This window comes from Chenopodium quinoa, unplaced genomic scaffold (assembly GCF_001683475.1).
Source record: "Chenopodium quinoa cultivar QQ74 unplaced genomic scaffold, ASM168347v1, whole genome shotgun sequence".
NCBI classification, from domain to species: domain Eukaryota; kingdom Viridiplantae; phylum Streptophyta; class Magnoliopsida; order Caryophyllales; family Amaranthaceae; genus Chenopodium; species Chenopodium quinoa.
The window spans coordinates 1,894,155-1,913,718 of NW_018742864.1; the positions used below are offsets into that span (position 1 = coordinate 1,894,155).

The 19,564-nt window shown below is 32.0% G+C and overlaps 1 protein-coding gene and 1 long non-coding RNA gene across 2 annotated transcripts; one reads left to right on the plus strand and one right to left on the minus strand.

Annotated features, from left to right (window-relative positions):
- Positions 1 to 1,716: 1,716 nt before the first annotated feature.
- On the minus strand, positions 1,717 to 10,460 carry LOC110726190 (glucomannan 4-beta-mannosyltransferase 9-like). The gene is made up of 9 exons (XM_021905649.1): positions 9,612 to 10,460; positions 9,431 to 9,529; positions 9,018 to 9,270; positions 6,576 to 6,686; positions 6,208 to 6,344; positions 4,475 to 4,588; positions 4,181 to 4,380; positions 2,839 to 3,036; positions 1,717 to 2,057 (listed from the first exon to the last, which is right to left on the minus strand). The coding sequence occupies exons 1-9, from the start codon at positions 9,921 to 9,923 to the stop codon at positions 1,898 to 1,900; spliced, it is 1,584 nt and encodes a 527-aa protein (XP_021761341.1). The 5' UTR covers positions 9,924 to 10,460; the 3' UTR covers positions 1,717 to 1,897.
- A 7,802-nt stretch (positions 10,461 to 18,262) lies between these two features.
- On the plus strand, positions 18,263 to 19,312 carry LOC110726164. The gene is made up of 2 exons (XR_002512329.1): positions 18,263 to 18,831; positions 19,149 to 19,312. It is a non-coding gene; the product is annotated as an uncharacterized LOC110726164 (long non-coding RNA).
- The last annotated feature ends 252 nt before the right edge of the window (positions 19,313 to 19,564 follow it).

Genomic DNA, 19,564 nt, shown 5'->3' on the forward strand with positions numbered 1-19,564 from the left:
AATCAAATAAATTTTCATATTTATGTGAAAATGTATTAATAATTTAAGGATAGATGTATATTAATTCGCATATGGGTACAAATCTAAGCTAATATTTTAATTTTATTACATAAAACCTTATAGATTCTAAATTTCTATTATTAAATTTTTTTTTTACAATCCAATTCAATAACCTTTACGTATTTCAATATTTGGTATGAACTTAAATTCAAGTTATTTTGTTACAAATAATTTTTTTAGATAAATTAATGTTGAATTTACACTATTATTTATAATTTATTTGTTGTAAAATTTAATTATGACCGTGCATGGTACAGGACTTAACCTAGTGATGAAGTAAAAGAGAACAAAGGGAGGAGGAGAGGCGGTGAAGATGGTGACGGAGGAAAGAGCTTCAGACGGCGGTAAAAATGGAGGAGGAAAGAGAAAGGAAAAACAAGAGAGGAAAGAGAAGAAAGAGAAAGAGGCCGTGAGTGAATTAGGGTTAGGGAATGGATTGGATAACTTTTATACAGGATCTTTTTTTTTTTTTTTTTTAAAAAAAAGCTTTTGCGATCGTTTTGCAATTTACGACCGTTTTTTTACGGGCGAATTATTTTAAAAATATTCAAATAACCCTGCGACGTTTTAAAAGGTAAAAAACGGTCACAAATCTGCGATCGTTTTAAAAAACGATCGTAATTTTGTGACTGCGTTCAAGACGGTCGCAAAAATCATACTTTGCGACCGTTTTCATGACATTCGTAGAAAAACGGTCACAATTTCTTTCAGCTTCTTGATTAAGATCATCCTTCTGGAACTCTTCTTCTAATATACTTAGAAGACAACATTCCAATTTAGTAAGCTCTATTCCAAGCTACTCTTCAGCTCCCTGGATTTGCTTATGCCTGCAAACAATCTAACACTAGAGAAACCATTAGTTGAAGTTTGCTTAGCTTGTCATTATCAAAGCCTTACAACGTCAACAATTTAAACATCAAAACTTAATGATTTGAAATAAATAATAAGGTAATAAAAGATAATATTTTGTTGCTAAATGGGTCGCGATGCATCAAAGAAAGGGAGGGGATTGAGATGCCGAATGGATGTTTGAAATCAAAGGGTTTATACTCCTCTAAGAGACCTTTTAAAAGCTGCAAAACCATTTGATTGAATTGTTGGAGACCTTATCTCCTACTTTCTTCGAACTATCGGCAATATTTTTGAGATAAGTGCAATAAGGCTTAACACCATCAAATTGTTCAAGCTTTGTGTTTGTGAATTGAGCATCCAATTGTAATGCTCTAGCCAACTTGTTGTTTCGGAAGAAATTTTCCAAACGTTTCCAAGGATCAATCGCTTTATCATCCGAATCGATAATGGAATTGCGAATCGATAATGGAATTGAGTAATTAGGTCATTGGAGATCGTCCCATAAATCAATTGATAAAAAATATCATCAAGTCGTTGCCAGAAAGCTTGTTCTGCTGCTGTAGGTTCGATTGGTTTGGTCTTGGGATCAACTACAGGTGGAATAATATGATCGATAACCATATTAGCGCGGCAATGGAGTTGAAAGAGAGTCGACCAATTGTTGTACTACGAACCCTTGTAATCAAGCACAATAGGAATACACGCCTTGATTGGTAGCCCGATGAAGCTTTGGAAAATCGGCCATGAAAATTGATGGAGGTCAAAAATCAGGAAAGAATTGAAGAAGAAGAAGATAGATTAGGGTTTAAGAAAGAAACCTAGACTCGTGATACCATGAGAGAATATGATAAATGTTTGTTGTCACATCTCATTCATTAATTAATTATCAAAACAATAATAAATTGAAATTAATTAATTTAAAAGAAAATTAGGGAAATCTATTTATATCACACATTAATTTTGCCCATTTTGCTTAGTAGGTTATCTAATTGGGAACAAATGTGCCCACATAACCGAACCCAGGAATGAAAAACGCCAAAGATTGCAAGAATAAGTAGATGAAATAGTGGTTTCTCCCAAATGCAACATCATAGCATCCGCAGAAAAATAGGTAGGCTCCTACCATAAGCTCCAACATATTGATTCTGCAACCAAATTTTGTCAATGGGTTAACAAGTGTAAGTTTACAAAAATCTCAAGTTCTTAGGCATTTTAGTACTTTTGAACTTTTTTAAATTCATCACTTACATATTTCAATATGAAACTTTCACCACTAACATCATTAATTAGCTATTCGTATATATATATAAAAAAAATCAATAATTATATTTTTAAAATAGAAATTGTTAAATGAGAACATCTGTGTATTATATATTAAGTAAAAAATTAAGTTTCCTTAAAAAAAAAAGTAAAAAATTAAGTTAAATATTTAAAACTCTAAGGGTCTGTTATCTTACGTTGAAATTCAGTTCAGTTCAGTCAGTTCAGTTTAGTTCAGCTCAGTTCAGTTCAGTTCAGTTTAGCTCAGCTCCTAATTTCCTTCTTTTTTAAAATATTCATTTCAGTTTAGTTTAGTTTAGTTCAGTTCAGTTCAGCTCAGCTCAGTTCAGCTCAACTCTGTTCAGCTGAGTTCAGTCAATGAGAACATGCCCTAAGTGATGTATTTAAATAAACGGAGGGAGTATTGTTCCATTTTAAATATTTTGGTTACAATAACATTGTTTATAATGTGTTGCCGTTAATTGAGGAACTTCAAAGTTTTGTAAAAATTGTGTCAAAGTTTTTAAAGTTAGGTCCAAAGTTATGTAAGTTTATCAATAACATTATAGTTTTCAAATCAATTTATTTAATAATAATAATAAATCAGTAAATATTTTTTTTTTTTTTTTGAGGAATAATAAATCAGTAAATATAAAGAGAACTTACTTTTCTCCAATTCTCTTGCGAGGTTTCTTGAATGATTTAGTACTATTTAATTTGTTTTTTAGTACATCTCCTAATTTCTCTGTAACAACCCATTCGTTGACTCTCCCAGCTTCTAGTAGGCCGATAAATGTTGCTTTAGTTCGATGCAATGACATAACATTCTCAAATAGAATCCAAAACACTACAAGATGAAGGGATCTGCATAATAGTCAAATAAAACGCATTACATTAACCATTCTTATGAAAAAGTGCTTCCACAGTTAAAAATTTTAAAAATATATAATTGTGTCCAACTAAAAGAAAAAATAAACTCTCAAAAACATTTAAAAGTTTTTCCCACTTTTTGTTTCGGGATATTTCTTAAATTTCTTTCCAGTTTATTCATTATTTTGTACTCCATAAATATATTTTTTTTTCCTTTTTACACCTTCTATTGCACAGTCGAATTAACTCATTCAGCAATCAGCACCCTCTCATAAGTCAGAACAACATTGTATTTCCTAATACAGTAATGCACCCTCTTTCTTCTCAATTCCCTGAAATAAGTGTTGTTACATCCATTGAGAGGAACTTTAGAGAAACAGGCAGTATTGAGTAATCTAGTAAAAGATCATGTACATGTTAAAATTGACAGGGCTTATTTATTTATTTATTTATTTATTTATTTGGCCCAACATTCAATTATAATATTACCGTTGAAATTATATTAAGATTAAGTAAAATACTTCCTCTCTTCTACTAACCTTGCATCACTTGCTTTTTTTTTTAAAAAAATTCACAAATATTGCACTATTTCCATTTTAGAACAGATTATATTCCTATATACAGTGAAGTATCCTTCCATTTTTCCACTTATTTTTTAGTTTATGTATACATCACATGAATAATTTTGTATTTTTATCTTTATCTCTTTCTTTTTCCCACTATCAAAATTATTGTGCTGAACCTATATACTCTCTCCGTTTTTAAATACTTGCTCCACTTTCCTTTTCCGGCCGTTTTTAAATACTTGATCCATTTCCTTATTTGGAAAGATTTTACAATATTAAATTAATTTCTCTCGCCTAGTTGACCCAACATATATATATATTCTCTCTACTCCAGTTCTTCCACTACTTTTAATTTATACAATTTTTTTATGCTTCTACCCACCCCACTACCTCTATTTTTTATTATTTTCTCCAATTTCTCCTAAACTCCGCACATAGAGAAATGAAGCAAGTATTTTAAAACCGAGGGAATAGTGCAATAATAAAATAAGCTTAATAAATAAATTAAAAAAAAAAACAGAGAAAGTTTATGAAATGGACATTCAATAGGAAAATTAGAAGGTAAGTCAAACCTTGGGGTCCCAACAGCATTGAGGAGAGTAATAGTGGTAGGAATATAAACAGCTGCCCACTTTGGCACTTCTACTTCCGGGACCAAAACTGTTGCTGGTAATACAATGCAATAGAAAATGAAGGTAACAATGTGCGCTACTACTTTCCTAACAAAGAAGAAGCTGTATATCACATGAACCTTCTTCCAGAGTGACACTTTCTGCAATAATGTCAAGATACATCTCAAAATCATCACTAAATTTGGAAAAATAAATATATTGAACAATTTGCATGAATTATTTAGAATGACTAACCTTATTTGTTATGATTTCTCGTACCATTTTTCTAAAGAGATTAGCAGGGCCACATGACCATCTATGTTGTTGATATCGGTATGCTTTGAAGGTACTTGGAAGTTCATTTTTCACCTGGACAGAGTAAATGAACCATGATTATAGATCTCCTCGCTCGTCTTGAATACTTACGTACAGCAGTTGTGTTTGCATGTAACTTTACGATGTATAGATTGTAAATAGTACGTGAAATCTAAACAATATGGAGCTAATTAATACCACCTCCCCCTTGGTACTTTTTTTTTTTTTTTTTGAATAGACCTCCCCCCTTGGTACTTGGTAAGAAATAGTGGGGTAATTTAAGACAAATATATTAAAAAAATTACAAATGCTCTCAAACAAATAGGTGACATTTTGGTAAAATTTTGGATTAATTCTCATTCTCACCTTCAAAGCTCCCACAAACTAAATGCTTTGTACTAGCAATAATTTTTGAAAATTATACGGTGGTCGTTTGAAATATGACTATCATAATATTTTAATGATTATATAGGTCATAGTTAACGTTTTTAATCCCAGTAATTAATTATATTACTCTATTTTTTCTATAAAATATTATTATCAAAACACCTAAATCACACCAGTAGCACCCTCGAAACCCTTGCCTGTGAAACCCTTGGCTTAAATCCGCGACACCCTCCCTCTATTCCTTCCCACCATGTCGTGAAACCACTCGCGACACTGCTCCTTTCAATTCGCCAAAGCTCGAATCCACGAGAATGAAGGCGGTGAACGACGACCCAATCGGCGAGAATGATGGCAGGGAACAAGGGCGATGTAAGCTATGGTGGGCTGGTGATTGCGGGATTGCGGCGGAGGAGAGAGAATCCAACGATACGGGGGATGATACTTGGGTATGGTTGAACGACAATAAGGTCGACCTGGTGGTTGCGGGATTTCAGCGAGGTGGATGGTTGCAGGCTTGTGGCCGGGGAAGGAGGATGGTTTTCCGATGAGGATAGGGAGGAGGGGACGGGGCAGGGGAAGGGGAGGGGATGGGGATGGTGTCCCGGTGGTCAAATTTGGGAATGAAGGGGTGGCTGAAGGGAGGAGGGGTGGTTGGACTGATTTTTTTTTTTAGCCAATCATGTGTTGACATGTGGCATTTAAAAACAAAAAAAAAGTTTACCTATTCAGCAGGTAACCGGTTTTTGGGACTGTTGGATGAAAACACATCAAATAATTAGGATTATTGTAGAATAATAGATAGTTGGAATTATTGTAGGTAAATCGCCCATATTTGGGATTATTAAAGTGTATTTTTCTAAATATATATTTTATTAGTATCAACAAAATATTATTGATATCAATAGATTCCTTAATTTGTTAGCATTAAAAATGAAAACATCTATGCACTATATAACGCTAAGAGCATTATTAGATTCACTAGTGACTCAAATTATTATAGGCAAAGAATTTAGGATAATGTTATACATAACCCTTAGGGCTATAAATAAGCATATAATATCTTTCTTTTTTGGTTTAAGTTTAAAAATGTACAGTATGACAAAATCACAAAAATTCGCGCAAATTAATGTAATTAATCAATATACTTCATTAATACTCTTCTCTTTTAGCTTATTATACATAACCCTTAAAGTTATATTTATAGAATTTCGTATAATTTATATGCAAGACACACGTTAAAAGAATAGGTTAATGTAAAGTAACGAGAGGATAGAAATGAGTAATACCTTAAGGTCACCCACATAAACAAATTTCCAACCCTTAAGACTGGCCCGCACAGCCAAGTCCATATCCTCCACCGTTGTTCGATCTTTCCACCCACCAGCCTCATTGATTGCTGATATCCTCCATACCCCAGCTGTCCCTGCAACAATTACAACATCCATCATTATTTGTTATTACCATTTAATTTTATTATTATTTTCAACCTATATGTTTCGCCTTCTCTACAATTTCTTCCATTTATGACTTCCCTTTGTGATAATATATTCCACCATTTAAATTTATATATGAAGAATTTTTAAATACGGAATATAATATTATTATAAGTAGGAAAATAGATGAAGTTGAATAAAGAAAAAAACATATAATATACCATTGAATCCGAAGAAAGCATGGGTGGAGGACCCAACTTCTTGCTCCACTGTAAAATGGTAGTCTAAGGACATTTCTTGCATCCTCGTCATCAAGCATTCATCCGCATTCACTACATTTCAATTTAATTAATTAAAATTAAACCGCAATCAACAAACACAATAAAATAAACTTTGCATGCATGTTCATTTTAGCAACTAGTATATTTTTTAATCTTTCAACAACTTTTATACGTAGCCATTAGCAAGGCATTTTAAGAGGGTTAATTTATTTGTGTTATAGGGCTTACTCGGTCATTATTACAGGCATAATATCATTAATATTATAAAGATTACTTGGTCAGTTACTCGATCACTATTAAAAAGGTTACTCGGTCACTATTATAGGAATTATTTTGTTTATTTAATTACAAATGGTCACATGGTGTGACTATTCAAACCCAAAATGCGCTGTAATTTTTTAACAAGACAAATTAACAAAAAAAAATAATGAATGTTGTTATAAAGTTTTATTTCTTTATTTTGTTATCTTAAATTGTGTATGTATTATTATCCTTAAAATAGTCCTTATTGCTGTAAATAAACAGTAGTTAGAGTTTTCATGTTTATATTAATTAGTATTGTACCATGCAACCATGTGTATTTCATTAAAGGCATGCTACAAGACTTCTAGTAATCAATAATAACTACTTGTCGCCAAAAGATATAAAAAATATATGAAGTATATACAACAAAAAATTCACAAAATAAATCATACTTGAAAACGAATAATTCAGACCAACCAATAAATGAAAGTAGGAATGTTATTGGAGGAGTGTTTGGGTAATGAATATTTTGAATACCACTATGTATACCTTTTGACATCTTTAATGATCTATTAGTTAGTATACTACGGAGTATCTTCTACTATTTGCATGGTCATGAGCTTACGAAGTTACAATAGATTACAAATTCGAATTTTACTCCGATTAATTGTAATGTCAATGCCGTTCAAAAAAAAAAAAAAAAAAAAAAATTGTAATGTCAATGTAACTTTAAAAAGTTAAGATTTACACTCTAAGTCTCTGGGATTTAATTTAGGGTTTTTCTATATAGTAACCCTGTTTTTTTCACTTTTCTACGTTGTACCCTAACATATATCACTTTCTACACTGTAACCCTAATATATTTTTTGTTTCCATACGGTAACCTTGCTGTTATTCTGCCGTTAAAAAATTCCGTTAATGGGGCCCACTCTTCATTATTAGTATTTTTATCAATAGATTTGCGGGTTGAAAAATACTCCGTCAAAGATTTCGGGGGCTATTTTGGGCCTTAGGGAACCAAATTGAGCTCAGATTTGGCAAAAAAATAACGTAAATGTCTCGTTTTGCTTATTTAGAAATGTCTCGATAGACATTTACGTTATTTTTTTGCCAAATCTGGGCTCAATTTGTTTCCCTAAGGACCAAAATAGCCCTTGAAACCTTTGGCGGAGTATTTTTCAACGCACAATTCGATAAAAAAATATTAATAATGGAGAGTGGGCCCCACTAGCGGAATTTTATAACGGCAAGGTTACCGTATGAAAACAAAAAATATATTGGGGTTACAGTGTAAAAAGCGATATATGTTGGGGCACAATGCAGAAAAGTGAAAAAAAAAGGTTATATATAGAAAAACCCTTAATTAATTTACGACTCTTTTCAAGTGAACCAAACTTTAGTTTAAGATATTGCAGTTACTAAAGGATACAAGCAAAAGTGTATTATTATAAAGTGAAATAATCGGACCACTTTTCTGGAATCACAGAGTGCATGCCTTTATTTTCTCAACCACAAAGGAAGTTAGCAATGGAAGAAAAAGAGAAAAGTCATAAAGATCACCCACATTGCAACACATAATCTCTTCCAAATAAATAAAATCCCAAAAATAAAAACAAAATCTAAGCACCGACAGTCTTACAAAATTCTTAACTCATTGCATTGTCACATCTTATAAAGTATCATCATCAGCCCACCTTTAGCTGGTCACTAAAGTAGTTGGCTAGTCTGTATTAATCACCAAGATCATTAAAGTATACACTAATAAATCTTTATTAGATTATCATGCGATTAATTACGTGTACTAATTATATCATCATCATAACATTATATTGTACGTATGACAATTAAATAAACACTTCATCATGTTTATTGAACAAACTAAGCTTGGTTTTGAAATACTGTATGTAAGTAATTTATTTATTTATATATAAAGAAAAAGGATCATACTGAACTAGTTACGCAAGAAATCCTTACTCTAAACTATAAAAGAATTTGGCGCAAATGTATGTAGCAATGTGGCTAATTAAAATACTTATTAAAAATCCTAATAAAGTATTGGCATGCTAATAATGCGACAATTAAATATAATACTGATTTAATTAAATTAAAGAATTGAATTAATTAATGATGAGATCATACCAAACTTCCAACGAGCTTGAACTAGACCAATTTCAGGGTTATGAACAAGAAAAGGGATAGTTCGCCAAAGAAAGTCAGGCTCAGGTTGAAAATCAGCATCGAAAATAGCAACAAAGTCACACTCCTTAACATAATTATGTTTCATTCCTTCCTTAAGTGCTCCTGCTTTGTACCCTTTTCTGTTGTCTCTTATCTCATATTTTATGTTTATTCCTTTGCTTCCCCATCTTTGGCATTCCATTTCCACCATATTCTGTTTTATGTAATATTTTATGTCAAATCGTTACAAATAATATAAAACAAATGCAGTACAAACCTTATTAACTACATCATACAATATATATGCTAGCTAAATCTACACTTAAAATTTAATAATGTATGTTACACTACATATACAGTTAGTACTTAATGACCTTAGTGATTGGATCAGTCGAATCGTCTAGCACTTGGATTATGATACGATCTGATGGCCATGAAAGCCCACATGCTGCTCCAATTGATAACTGATATACCTATAATAAAAAATTAAAAAAAAAAACACTTATTATGCATTTTGACAATAACCATAGGATAAAAAGATTAAGATTAACTAACCTCTTTCTCGTTATACATGGGAATTTGAACAAGAACCATAGGGTAGTTAGAGTTGCCTAGCTCCAAATCATCCTTCAATGGTTCCCAATTATACCTTTTCTCGGGTTTTCGCCCGAAGATTTTAATCAGTGCAATAACAAACCCCATATAAACTCGTTCCACGAACAACATCAATGACATTCCTAAACAAACCGTTACTAATAACTTAAGTAACGGAATTAAGAGTGGATATTTAGCTTGATCCCAAATCAAACCAATTTGGCTAGTAATATCATCTAAATTTCCACGCTGATACGCCGAAATTCGATCCATTATTCAACCAAATTGGCTATCAATAAAGGATGAAAGCTAAACTTAGCTAACAATCTTCCAACTTATGGAAACTTATATTGTTAGTATCACAATTATATATGGCATACATACACTTTTGTAATGACTTTGCGAAAAGGGCACGTATTTTAGCTAAGCATAGTAAGTATATTTGTTTGGCTTGCGAGTTACGACTATCAAAATTGATGGGATTATGTCAGAGGAAGAAATAAAAGCAGAAAAATCGCTTGAGTGCTGCAGCATTCGAGCTGTAGATCATCAGTAATTGATGAGAAAAAGGGTGAATTTTTGGAGCTGCTAACTGAAGCAAAGGCAATAAAATGAGAAAGAATGAGTTTCTTTTTTGAGAGGATGAAAAACAGAGACAAAGAGAGGTGTGTGTTGAGCAAAGGCAATGAATGGCCTGACCTTTGGTGCTCAAGTACACAACTAACCCCTACTTGTGTAGATTCAAGAGTAACACAAATTTATTTATACTAGTACAACCATGCATATTATATAGTAATGGAAATAATTTTTTTTTTCTTTATATAAATAATAAAGTACTATGAATTAAGGCCTTTCACAAAAAAAAAAAAAAAAAGGTACTATGAATTAAGGAGATTATTAGAAATATAGCGCTTAAATGTACGTCTGAGCACATCGTTGCCGCTTATAAATAAATAAAGTAACCCTTATAATGGTGTTTTAGTATTTCCTGTAAGACTGACAGGGTAACCCCTATAAAACGCACAAAGTAGCCCTTATAACACTAATTGAGTAAACTCTATAACACTCACGAAATAACTCAATAATGGTTGAACACACTGATACACTATGTGACCAGCCACATAAAATTTGGTGTTAAACTTATACTGTTGTGCAATATAGTAATGAAAATGACTTTAAATCTACTTCTAGGAAGGCAGCATTTTGGAAAGCAGATTTAGGTGGTTGTTGGGTAAGATTTTCCGGCTTGTTCTTTCAAAGTGTAGAATACCGACCATATTTAGTGTTTTTTTTTCAGTTTAGTTAATTACTTTTTCCGGTATTTTTAATGTGTTTATTGCAATGTTTTTTTATGGTCAATTACAGTGGTGGATCCGGGATTTCCGAGATGATGAGTCACCATCAATTATTGATTGCTGGTTCTCCTTCCTTTTCTTTTAACCGAGTCAGTCCATTTTTTATAACTTTGTCATCATCCAATTGTTTTCAACCCCATTACCATTCATGGGTGTAAAATATCACAAAGAATCAATTAAATATCACAAAAAAAATTCAAATCTTGTTTATAATTAATTTCAATCCAAAAGTTACATAATATATACTTAATGTGCATTGTTTTTTAATAAAATGTGCAAATAAATTTATCTCAAAATATATTGTGCTTAAAGTTTGAATATAATGAGCATTATTATTTTATTTTTCTAGAATATCATATATATACCATGTCATTCTTACTCCAACACCATAAAAGAAGTACCAATTTGGCAATGATATGTTCAGTTTTTTTTTACCATGCATATATAGTTACATATGCATAATGTTTACATAGAATATGCATAATATTTTAACAATATGTGCAAACATTCTTATTGACTGGAAAGCATGAAAAACAAAGAGAACATATTTTAATTTGAGTAGAACCTGCAAATTAGATATACAAATAGGCATAATTTTATTAAATTCATCAAACATGTCTACAGCTACCAATTAGCGCTCAAATCAACTTTGAATCTCCATATAATTGACTAAATTTGTGCAACCAAATGTTATAATCTTCAATTTTCAACCGATTAAGCTGAATAATATTGATAAAAAATAGAGACATCATAATTTTTACAAGAGAAAAGAAGAAGAATGTCAAATAAAAGTGCACAAGGAGTGAGAATATATATATATATATATATATATATATATATATATATATATATATATATATATATATATATATATATAGGGGAAGACTCTTGTGAGAATTTTTCTTATGTGAGAATTTTTCATATGTGAGAACACTCTTTTTTTCTAAATTTTTACTCGTATGTTCTAAATTTTAAATATGATGTTCTAAACTTTTCCTTAGGTGTTCTAAATTAAATCAAATGTTCTAATTTAGTACTCACATGTTCTAAACCATAAATTAGTTAAGTTTGATGTCATAAATTTTAAATAACTTGTTCCAAAATTTTAACTTATATGTTCTAAAATTTAAAACGTGTGTTCTAAGATTTTTAATTATATGTTCCAGATTTTAAAACGTATGTTCTATTTTTTTTACACGTATGTTCTAAATTCTTCTATATTCTATATCAGTTTGTTCTAAATTTTTATTCACATGTTCATAATGTTAAGTCAGATGTTCTAAATTTTACTCATCTGATAAATTTTAAATAACTTGTTCCAAAATTTTAACTTATATGTTCTAAATTTTAAAACGTGTGTTCTAATATTTTTAATTATATGTTCCAGATTTTAAAACGTATGTTCTATTTTTTTTACACGTATGTTCTAAATTCTTTACTCACACTTTCTATATTCTATATCAGTTTGTTCTAAATTTTTATTCACATGTTCATAATCTTAAGTCAGATGTTCTAAATTTTACTCATATGTTTAAAATTTCATAAAGCAAATTTTTTAAATTTTTAATCACTTTCTAATTCTAAAATAAGATGTTCTAAACATATTACTCACACAAATGTTCTAATTTATTACTCATATGTTCAGAATTTTAATTTGAGTCACATGTTCTAAATTTTAACTTGCATGTTCTAAATTTTTACTCACATGTTCTAAAATTTTACTCACATGTTCTAAATTTTAAATCAGTTCTCATATAAGTATGAATTCTCACATATGGACCTATTATCACCGGATCCCTCCCCTATATATATATATATATATATATATATATATATATATATATATATATATATATATATATATATATATATATATATATGAACCAAGGTGAATAATAGAAAGTAGTAACTAATCTTAGCCATTGATCACACTTCATCTAATGGCTCACATTGCACCCGCTCTCATCAATGGCATTCTCGTAATTTCGTTGTTTTCAAACTTTATTTCGATTTTTTTAACTTTTAAGGTAATTTCATTTACTTTAACACTTATTTCATTTACTTTTACTAAAGTTTCATTTACTTTTGAGAAATGAAACTGGAAACTACTTTATAAAGTTAAAATATTATAAAAATGTCATTAATGACACGGGAAACATGTGAGCTATCCGATTAACATGATCTAAGGGTCTAGATTAGTTTCTAGTTCTTTTTTGAGCCTTGGTTCTCATCATATATATATATATATATATATATATATATATATATATATATATATTCACCAAATTGATTTCAAGCTAAAAATAGGACACAAAAATCCATACTACATCCAACTAGTACTTAAAAATTCAATCTTACAAGTTGAAAATATTACAAAAAAACATGTTACAAACAAGTAGTATTATAAAACTATTACATTAAGGGTCTGTTCTGATACGATTATTTTTAGTTCAGTTCAGTTTAGCTCAACTCTAATAAGTTCAACTCAGTTTAGCTCTAATAAGTTTAGTTCAATTAGCTCCTAATTTCCTTCACTTATAAAATATTCAGTTCAGTTCAGCTCGAATAAGTTCAGTTCAGTTCAGCTCTAATAAGTTCGGTTAAGTTTAGCTGAGTTCAGTCAATCAGTACAGACCCTAACTTTATGATTTTTACTTAATTGATATGCTGTGTGGGGAAATATTAAAATTGATTGCACAAATATAGGATATAAATAGAAGTAAGAAAAAAATAGCTCAGTTCAGTCAATCAGAACATACTCTAACTTTATGATTTTTTACTTAATTGATATGCTTTGTGGGGAAATATTAAAATTGGTTGCACAAATATAGGATAAAAATGGAAGTAAGAAAAAAAAAGTGAGATAAATGCAATAGCAGCATCAAAGAGACCTGTTATCTAAATAATTGGTCTCTTTGATATTTTTAAAAAGAAAAAACTCTGACACAGCACAAAAGCTCTTAGCTTGTAACAATAGTAGCATCAAATAGACCACCCATCTATAATAAGCGGTCTCTTTGATTTTTTTTTTAATTCAATTTTTTTTTTCTTTTTACTGTTAAGTCACGTGACTCAGTGTGCACCTAAATACATCCGCCAATGGTCAATTACATAAGCTTTAGCCTTAAACACTAGCTTCTGTGCGGAGTTTTAAGAGGTAAATATTACGGTATAATAATGGTATATGTGAGTAGTGGATGACATGTTGAAAAATCAAATACTACGTATGAAAATGTAAGATGTGAGAAATAATAAGGTATAGAGCATTCACATTTGTGGGTGATATTCATATTCTATATGTTATTTTATCTCTTGTCCCATGGTCATTTACATGCATATTTGAGCTTTTTGGAGCTACTTTTTGGAGATCCATAATTAATATTAAGGGATAATTTGTTATTGTTAATTATTGATATTGCATAATAATTTCTTGTTGAATTGTTTTAATTCTTTACAATTAGATTATGAATCGAGCAGATGTGATTTAACTGTAAAATTATAGCAATATTGAATTGAATCGAGTAGATGTTAATTTGATATTAAAGATCATTTTCAATAGGAACTTAGATCTAGTAAATTGCGAGAGCCTATTAGATATATGTTGATTAATAAATTGTGAGAGCCTGTTAATCATGTTATATGTGCAATGTTAATTATTGATTATTATGTATTATCTCGAAATATTAATTATTGGTGAACCTGTGAACCTAGGCTTTTTATTAATTGATTTCTCCCTACTTTTATTCTTCCCTACTTTTATTCTCATTAGTTTAATATCCTTCACAACAATTTGGTTACTTAATAGTTTAGATTAAAACATTTAATTAGGAATAAATTGACTTGTTTCCCTATGGTTCGACCCTACTTCCCTATCTACATTAGTTAGAGAACTTAGGTAATACTTTTGATTAGGTGATATGACTTGAGCCAGTTAAAATTTAGTGTTGTTGCCCGGGAAACGATTTTATTTTTATTTCTGATTGTTTTTGTAGTCTAAATTATTTTCTCCTATATCATAGAACGCAAGTTCTTTGAGACAACTTTCTCATGTTTGTTTGTTTAGTTTTGTGTTTATGCCCAGGGGTTCTAGTTCAGGTTACATTCCATTCAAATCCTGAAATCGAACGATCTTTTCATAGACAGAAGAAGTTTTACAGGCAGATACGAGACACTTCTGGAGGTAATCCACCTTTGGAACCCCATCCGATTCTAACGATTCGGAAGATTTTCAAAACCTAAATCAGAGATGACAACACCACCACCTTCTCCACCTCGCAAGCTCAGTGATTATTCGTATCCGTCGCTGACAGATTTTCCACACCTTACTCCTACTCCGGCCCTTGATGGAGCGCAATTTGAGATCAAGCCCCAATTTATTATGATGATAGAAAGGAAGCAATTCAGTGGAGCTAAGGGTGAAGATCCTAATCTTCACATTGCAGATTTCTGACAATATTGCAATACCATCAGGCAAACAGGGGTTACCCGTGACCAAATCAGGGAGATTCTCTTTCCCTTTTCTTTATGTGGAAAAGCTAAATAGTGGTTTAATGGTTTGAATAGAACTGCACTTGGTATAATTGACTGGGAGACACTTGGTTTGAATTTTTATAACAAATATTACCCTGCAGAGAGAACAACTTTGTTGAGAAGCGCAATTCAGAACTTTGCCCAAGAGCCAGATGAAACTTTATATAAGGCTTGGGAATGATTCAAGGATCTACAGAGAGAGTGTCCTCACCATAAATTGGCACAGTGGTAGTTAATTTAAGCTTTTTACAATGGGCTTGAGAATTCATCTAGATCAATTCTAGATTCTACAGCTAGTGGAAGGTTTATGAATTTAAATGTGGAAAATCTAGGTCAAGTTATTGAAGATATGGCAATTCATAATTCCCAATACGGGAATCCTAGAGGGTTTCATGATAAAGGAAAACATAGTGTTGATTTCGTATCCTTTTTGCAGGCTCAGTTATCATCTATTTGCCAAAAACTAGATAATATATAATCTTACTGATGTTCTTAATACTGTAGTTAATGTTTCTGCTGTCAATAATGCTAATGATGCTTTTTGTGAAAATTGTGGGATTGTAGGACATTGGGAGCAAGAGTGTAGGAGTTCTATTGAGCAAGTTAATGCCTTTCAAACCTATAGGTAAAATAACCCTTACTACAGCACTTATAATCCTGGCCTCCAAAACCATCCATATCTTTCGTACCGGAACACCAATGTACAAAACCTTCCACCTCCACAACAACCACAACAGCAACCACCACCACAACAGAAATACTACCACCCCAATTCTGACCTAAATAACCAATCACAAACTCCTCCATCTACTGACCCTATCTTGACAGAAATTAGAGGAATGTTAGCAAGCATGCAAAAGCATATGGAGAGTAGAGATGCACAAATTGATTTAATTACAGCCCATAATAAAATTGTTGATAATCAAATTATGCAACTTTCTTCTACTCTACAAAATCACCAGCTGGGAACTCTACCGTCGCAACCAATTCATCCTACAGATCATGCTAGTGCAATTACTCTAAGGAGTGGTTCTCATTATGATGGGCCTCCTATGCCCAAGGAGGATGAACCTGTTGCTAATCCCGATTCCCTTGTACTAAATGCTAATTCTAACCCTACAGGGCTCCAGGAAATAACTAACTCTTCTAATGTTTCTTCGTAGGGTAAATCTCAGGATTAGGGTGGAGATGTGCAAGGCCCTACTATCTAACTACCATTGATTAATAGATATCTAAAGAATAAGTTAGATAAGAAATTTGGTAAGTTCCTAGAAGTCGTCAAAAATCTGCAGGTAACAGTTCCTTTCACTGATTTAATCACTTAGGTTCCCGCATATGCTAAATTCAAGAAAGACATTCTGACTAGGAAGAGAGCCTTTAATGAGGTTGAGACTGTAGCTTTCACTGAAGAAAGCAGTGCTTTAGTACAAAATAAATCTCCACCAAAATTAAAGGATCCTGGTAGTTTTTCTATACCTTGTCATATAGGAAATGTTTTTATTGATAAAGCTTTATGTGATTTAGGAGCTAGTGTAAGTGTAATGCTATCGTCTATATGTTCAAAGCTTAAGATGAGTGATTTAAAGGTTACTAATATTACTCTACAAATGGCAGATCGTTCTGTTAAATACCCCTAGGTTTTTTAGAGGTTGTCCTTGTTAGGGTTGGTAAATTTTTTTATCCCTGTTGATTTTGTTGTTTTAGACATGGCTGAGGATATGGAGATTCCTATTATTTTAAAAAAGGCCCTTCCTTCTTACTGCAAGGGTCGTAATTGATGTGAAAAATGGAAAATTAACTCTCTCTATTGGTGATGATAATATTACATTTAATTTAGAAAGAGTTATGAAAGGCCCTATGTTAGAGGAGAAGTGTTATAGTATTGATGTCATTGGATTTTATATGCCATGACAACTTACTTCAGGTTCTCTCATGAGATCCTTTAGAGGAAGTACTATGTTGTGAACTTGGTGCAGGTGACGGTGATATTTGGAGCAAGTAGGTGGATGAAATTGAGCAAGCTCTATCAAATGACCAACTTAGCCCTGATGAGAATAGTAAGGTGCAAAATTTAATTCAAGAATCATACTCTACGGAGGTAAAGAAACCTGAACTTAAACCTCTTCCTTCCCATTTAAAATATGTATTTTTGGATGAGCAGGAACTGCACCCTGTGATCATTAGTACTGCATTCGATGACCCACAAACTTCCCAACTTCTAGAGGTTCTTCGAATCCACAAAAGGCTATTGGGTACAGTATTGATGATTTCTCCCTACTTTTATTCTTCCCTGAGGTTCTTCGAACCCACAAGAGCCTGTGACCCTTGGCCTTTTATTAATTGATATCTCCCTACTTTTATTCTTCCCTAATTTTATTCTCATTAGTTTTATTTCACAACAATTTGGTTACTTAATAGTTTAGATTATAATATTTAATTAGGAATAAATTGACTTGTTTCCCTGTGGTTCGACCTTACTTCTCTATCCACATTAGTTAGAGGACTTAGGTAATACTTTTGATTAGATGTTATGACTTTAGCCTGTCAGTGGGAAAATAGACTCCTCATTTGACAAAAATTGAAAATGGGGGCCTTCCCACCAATGCTACTTCTTTCCTATTTACTAGATGTATTTGGGGAGGTTAATCTGATTGGAAGCCTCCTAAAATTACCGTGGTCCTAATTTTCCCTAAAAGAAGAGTTGATACATGGGATAGAAATGTTCACAACGTCTTACAAAGAGACTTGACCACTGGTAGAACTAAATGGAAAGACCCAAATGAGAAGTGGTTATTAAAATCCGGTTCGAAATCCCTATAACAACCTGCTTAAAAAAAACATCAGACATTAAATGGGAAGCGGTTTGGGGTTGAACCGCTCCAAAAAATGTAATTGAAAGCAGTTCAAACAGTAAACCGCTTTGCATTTGCTAAAAAAACCCAAGCAATTCTCACACGTCCATGTTTGTCACGCCTCCTTATCCTTCTCTCTCCTCCTTCACCTCATTTCCCACGCCCTCCTTCTCTCCTCCCTCCCCTCATTTCATACGCCCTCTTCTCTCTCCTCTCTCCATTCTCACACCCTCCTTCTCTCTCCATCTGATCTCCTTCCCTCTCTCCTCTTCTCTCCTCTCCTCTCCTCTCCTCTCCGTCTAATATCCTTATCACCGACTATAGCTACACCGAGAGCGGCAACACCCACAACAACACAGCGAGCACCCCCACCGAGCACCACCGAGCAACACCAACAACACCACCGAGCACCCACCAACGTTTTTAGATCGAATTTTAATTAAGGTAAGAATTTAGATCTAATTCATCCTAATTTCGCAACACCACCAAGCACTTTGTTGCTTTTAATTTAAGATATGAAATTAAGTTAATTGTTGTTTGTTTTTTCAATTTATTGTTTAAATTAGCGCAACATAATCAAGCTAAGACCGTGATAGATCGCCATAATTCATCCTATCTATTTTTTTTCCTTTCAAATTTAAGATTTTAATTACTGGAATTTTTTTTCTTCAAAAGTTTGTGCGTGTTTGGCATAGATTTAAAATTTCAGATTTATATATTTTTTTACTTAATTTCATATCTCATTTTAATTGTATGCGCAGGTGGTTTAATCGGTGGTGCTCGTGGGTGGTGACTGCTAGAGAACGAGAGCAGCAACAAGTCTAACTGATTTTTTTTAAAAACAGTGTAGTTAATTTTATTATTAATTTTTTTAATACTGTTTTTTTGATGAAAATATAATATTACAACAATTAACTAATGAAAATATTAATGTTTATACATATGTTTTGTTTGTGTATCAATTTAAGCGGAAAAAAAAAAACCAATTTTTAAAAAATTTTTATAGCCATAATGGAAAGCGGTTTACCTCTAAATGGGAAGTGGTTTGAACAGTTTGCCATTTAAATTGGCAATGGGAAGCTCCCCAAGCCCATGCGGTTCAAAACCGCTTTAAAGCCCATGCGGTTCAAAACCCCTTTTTATTCGGGGGTTTGAACCGGTTGTATTTTTTTTTTTC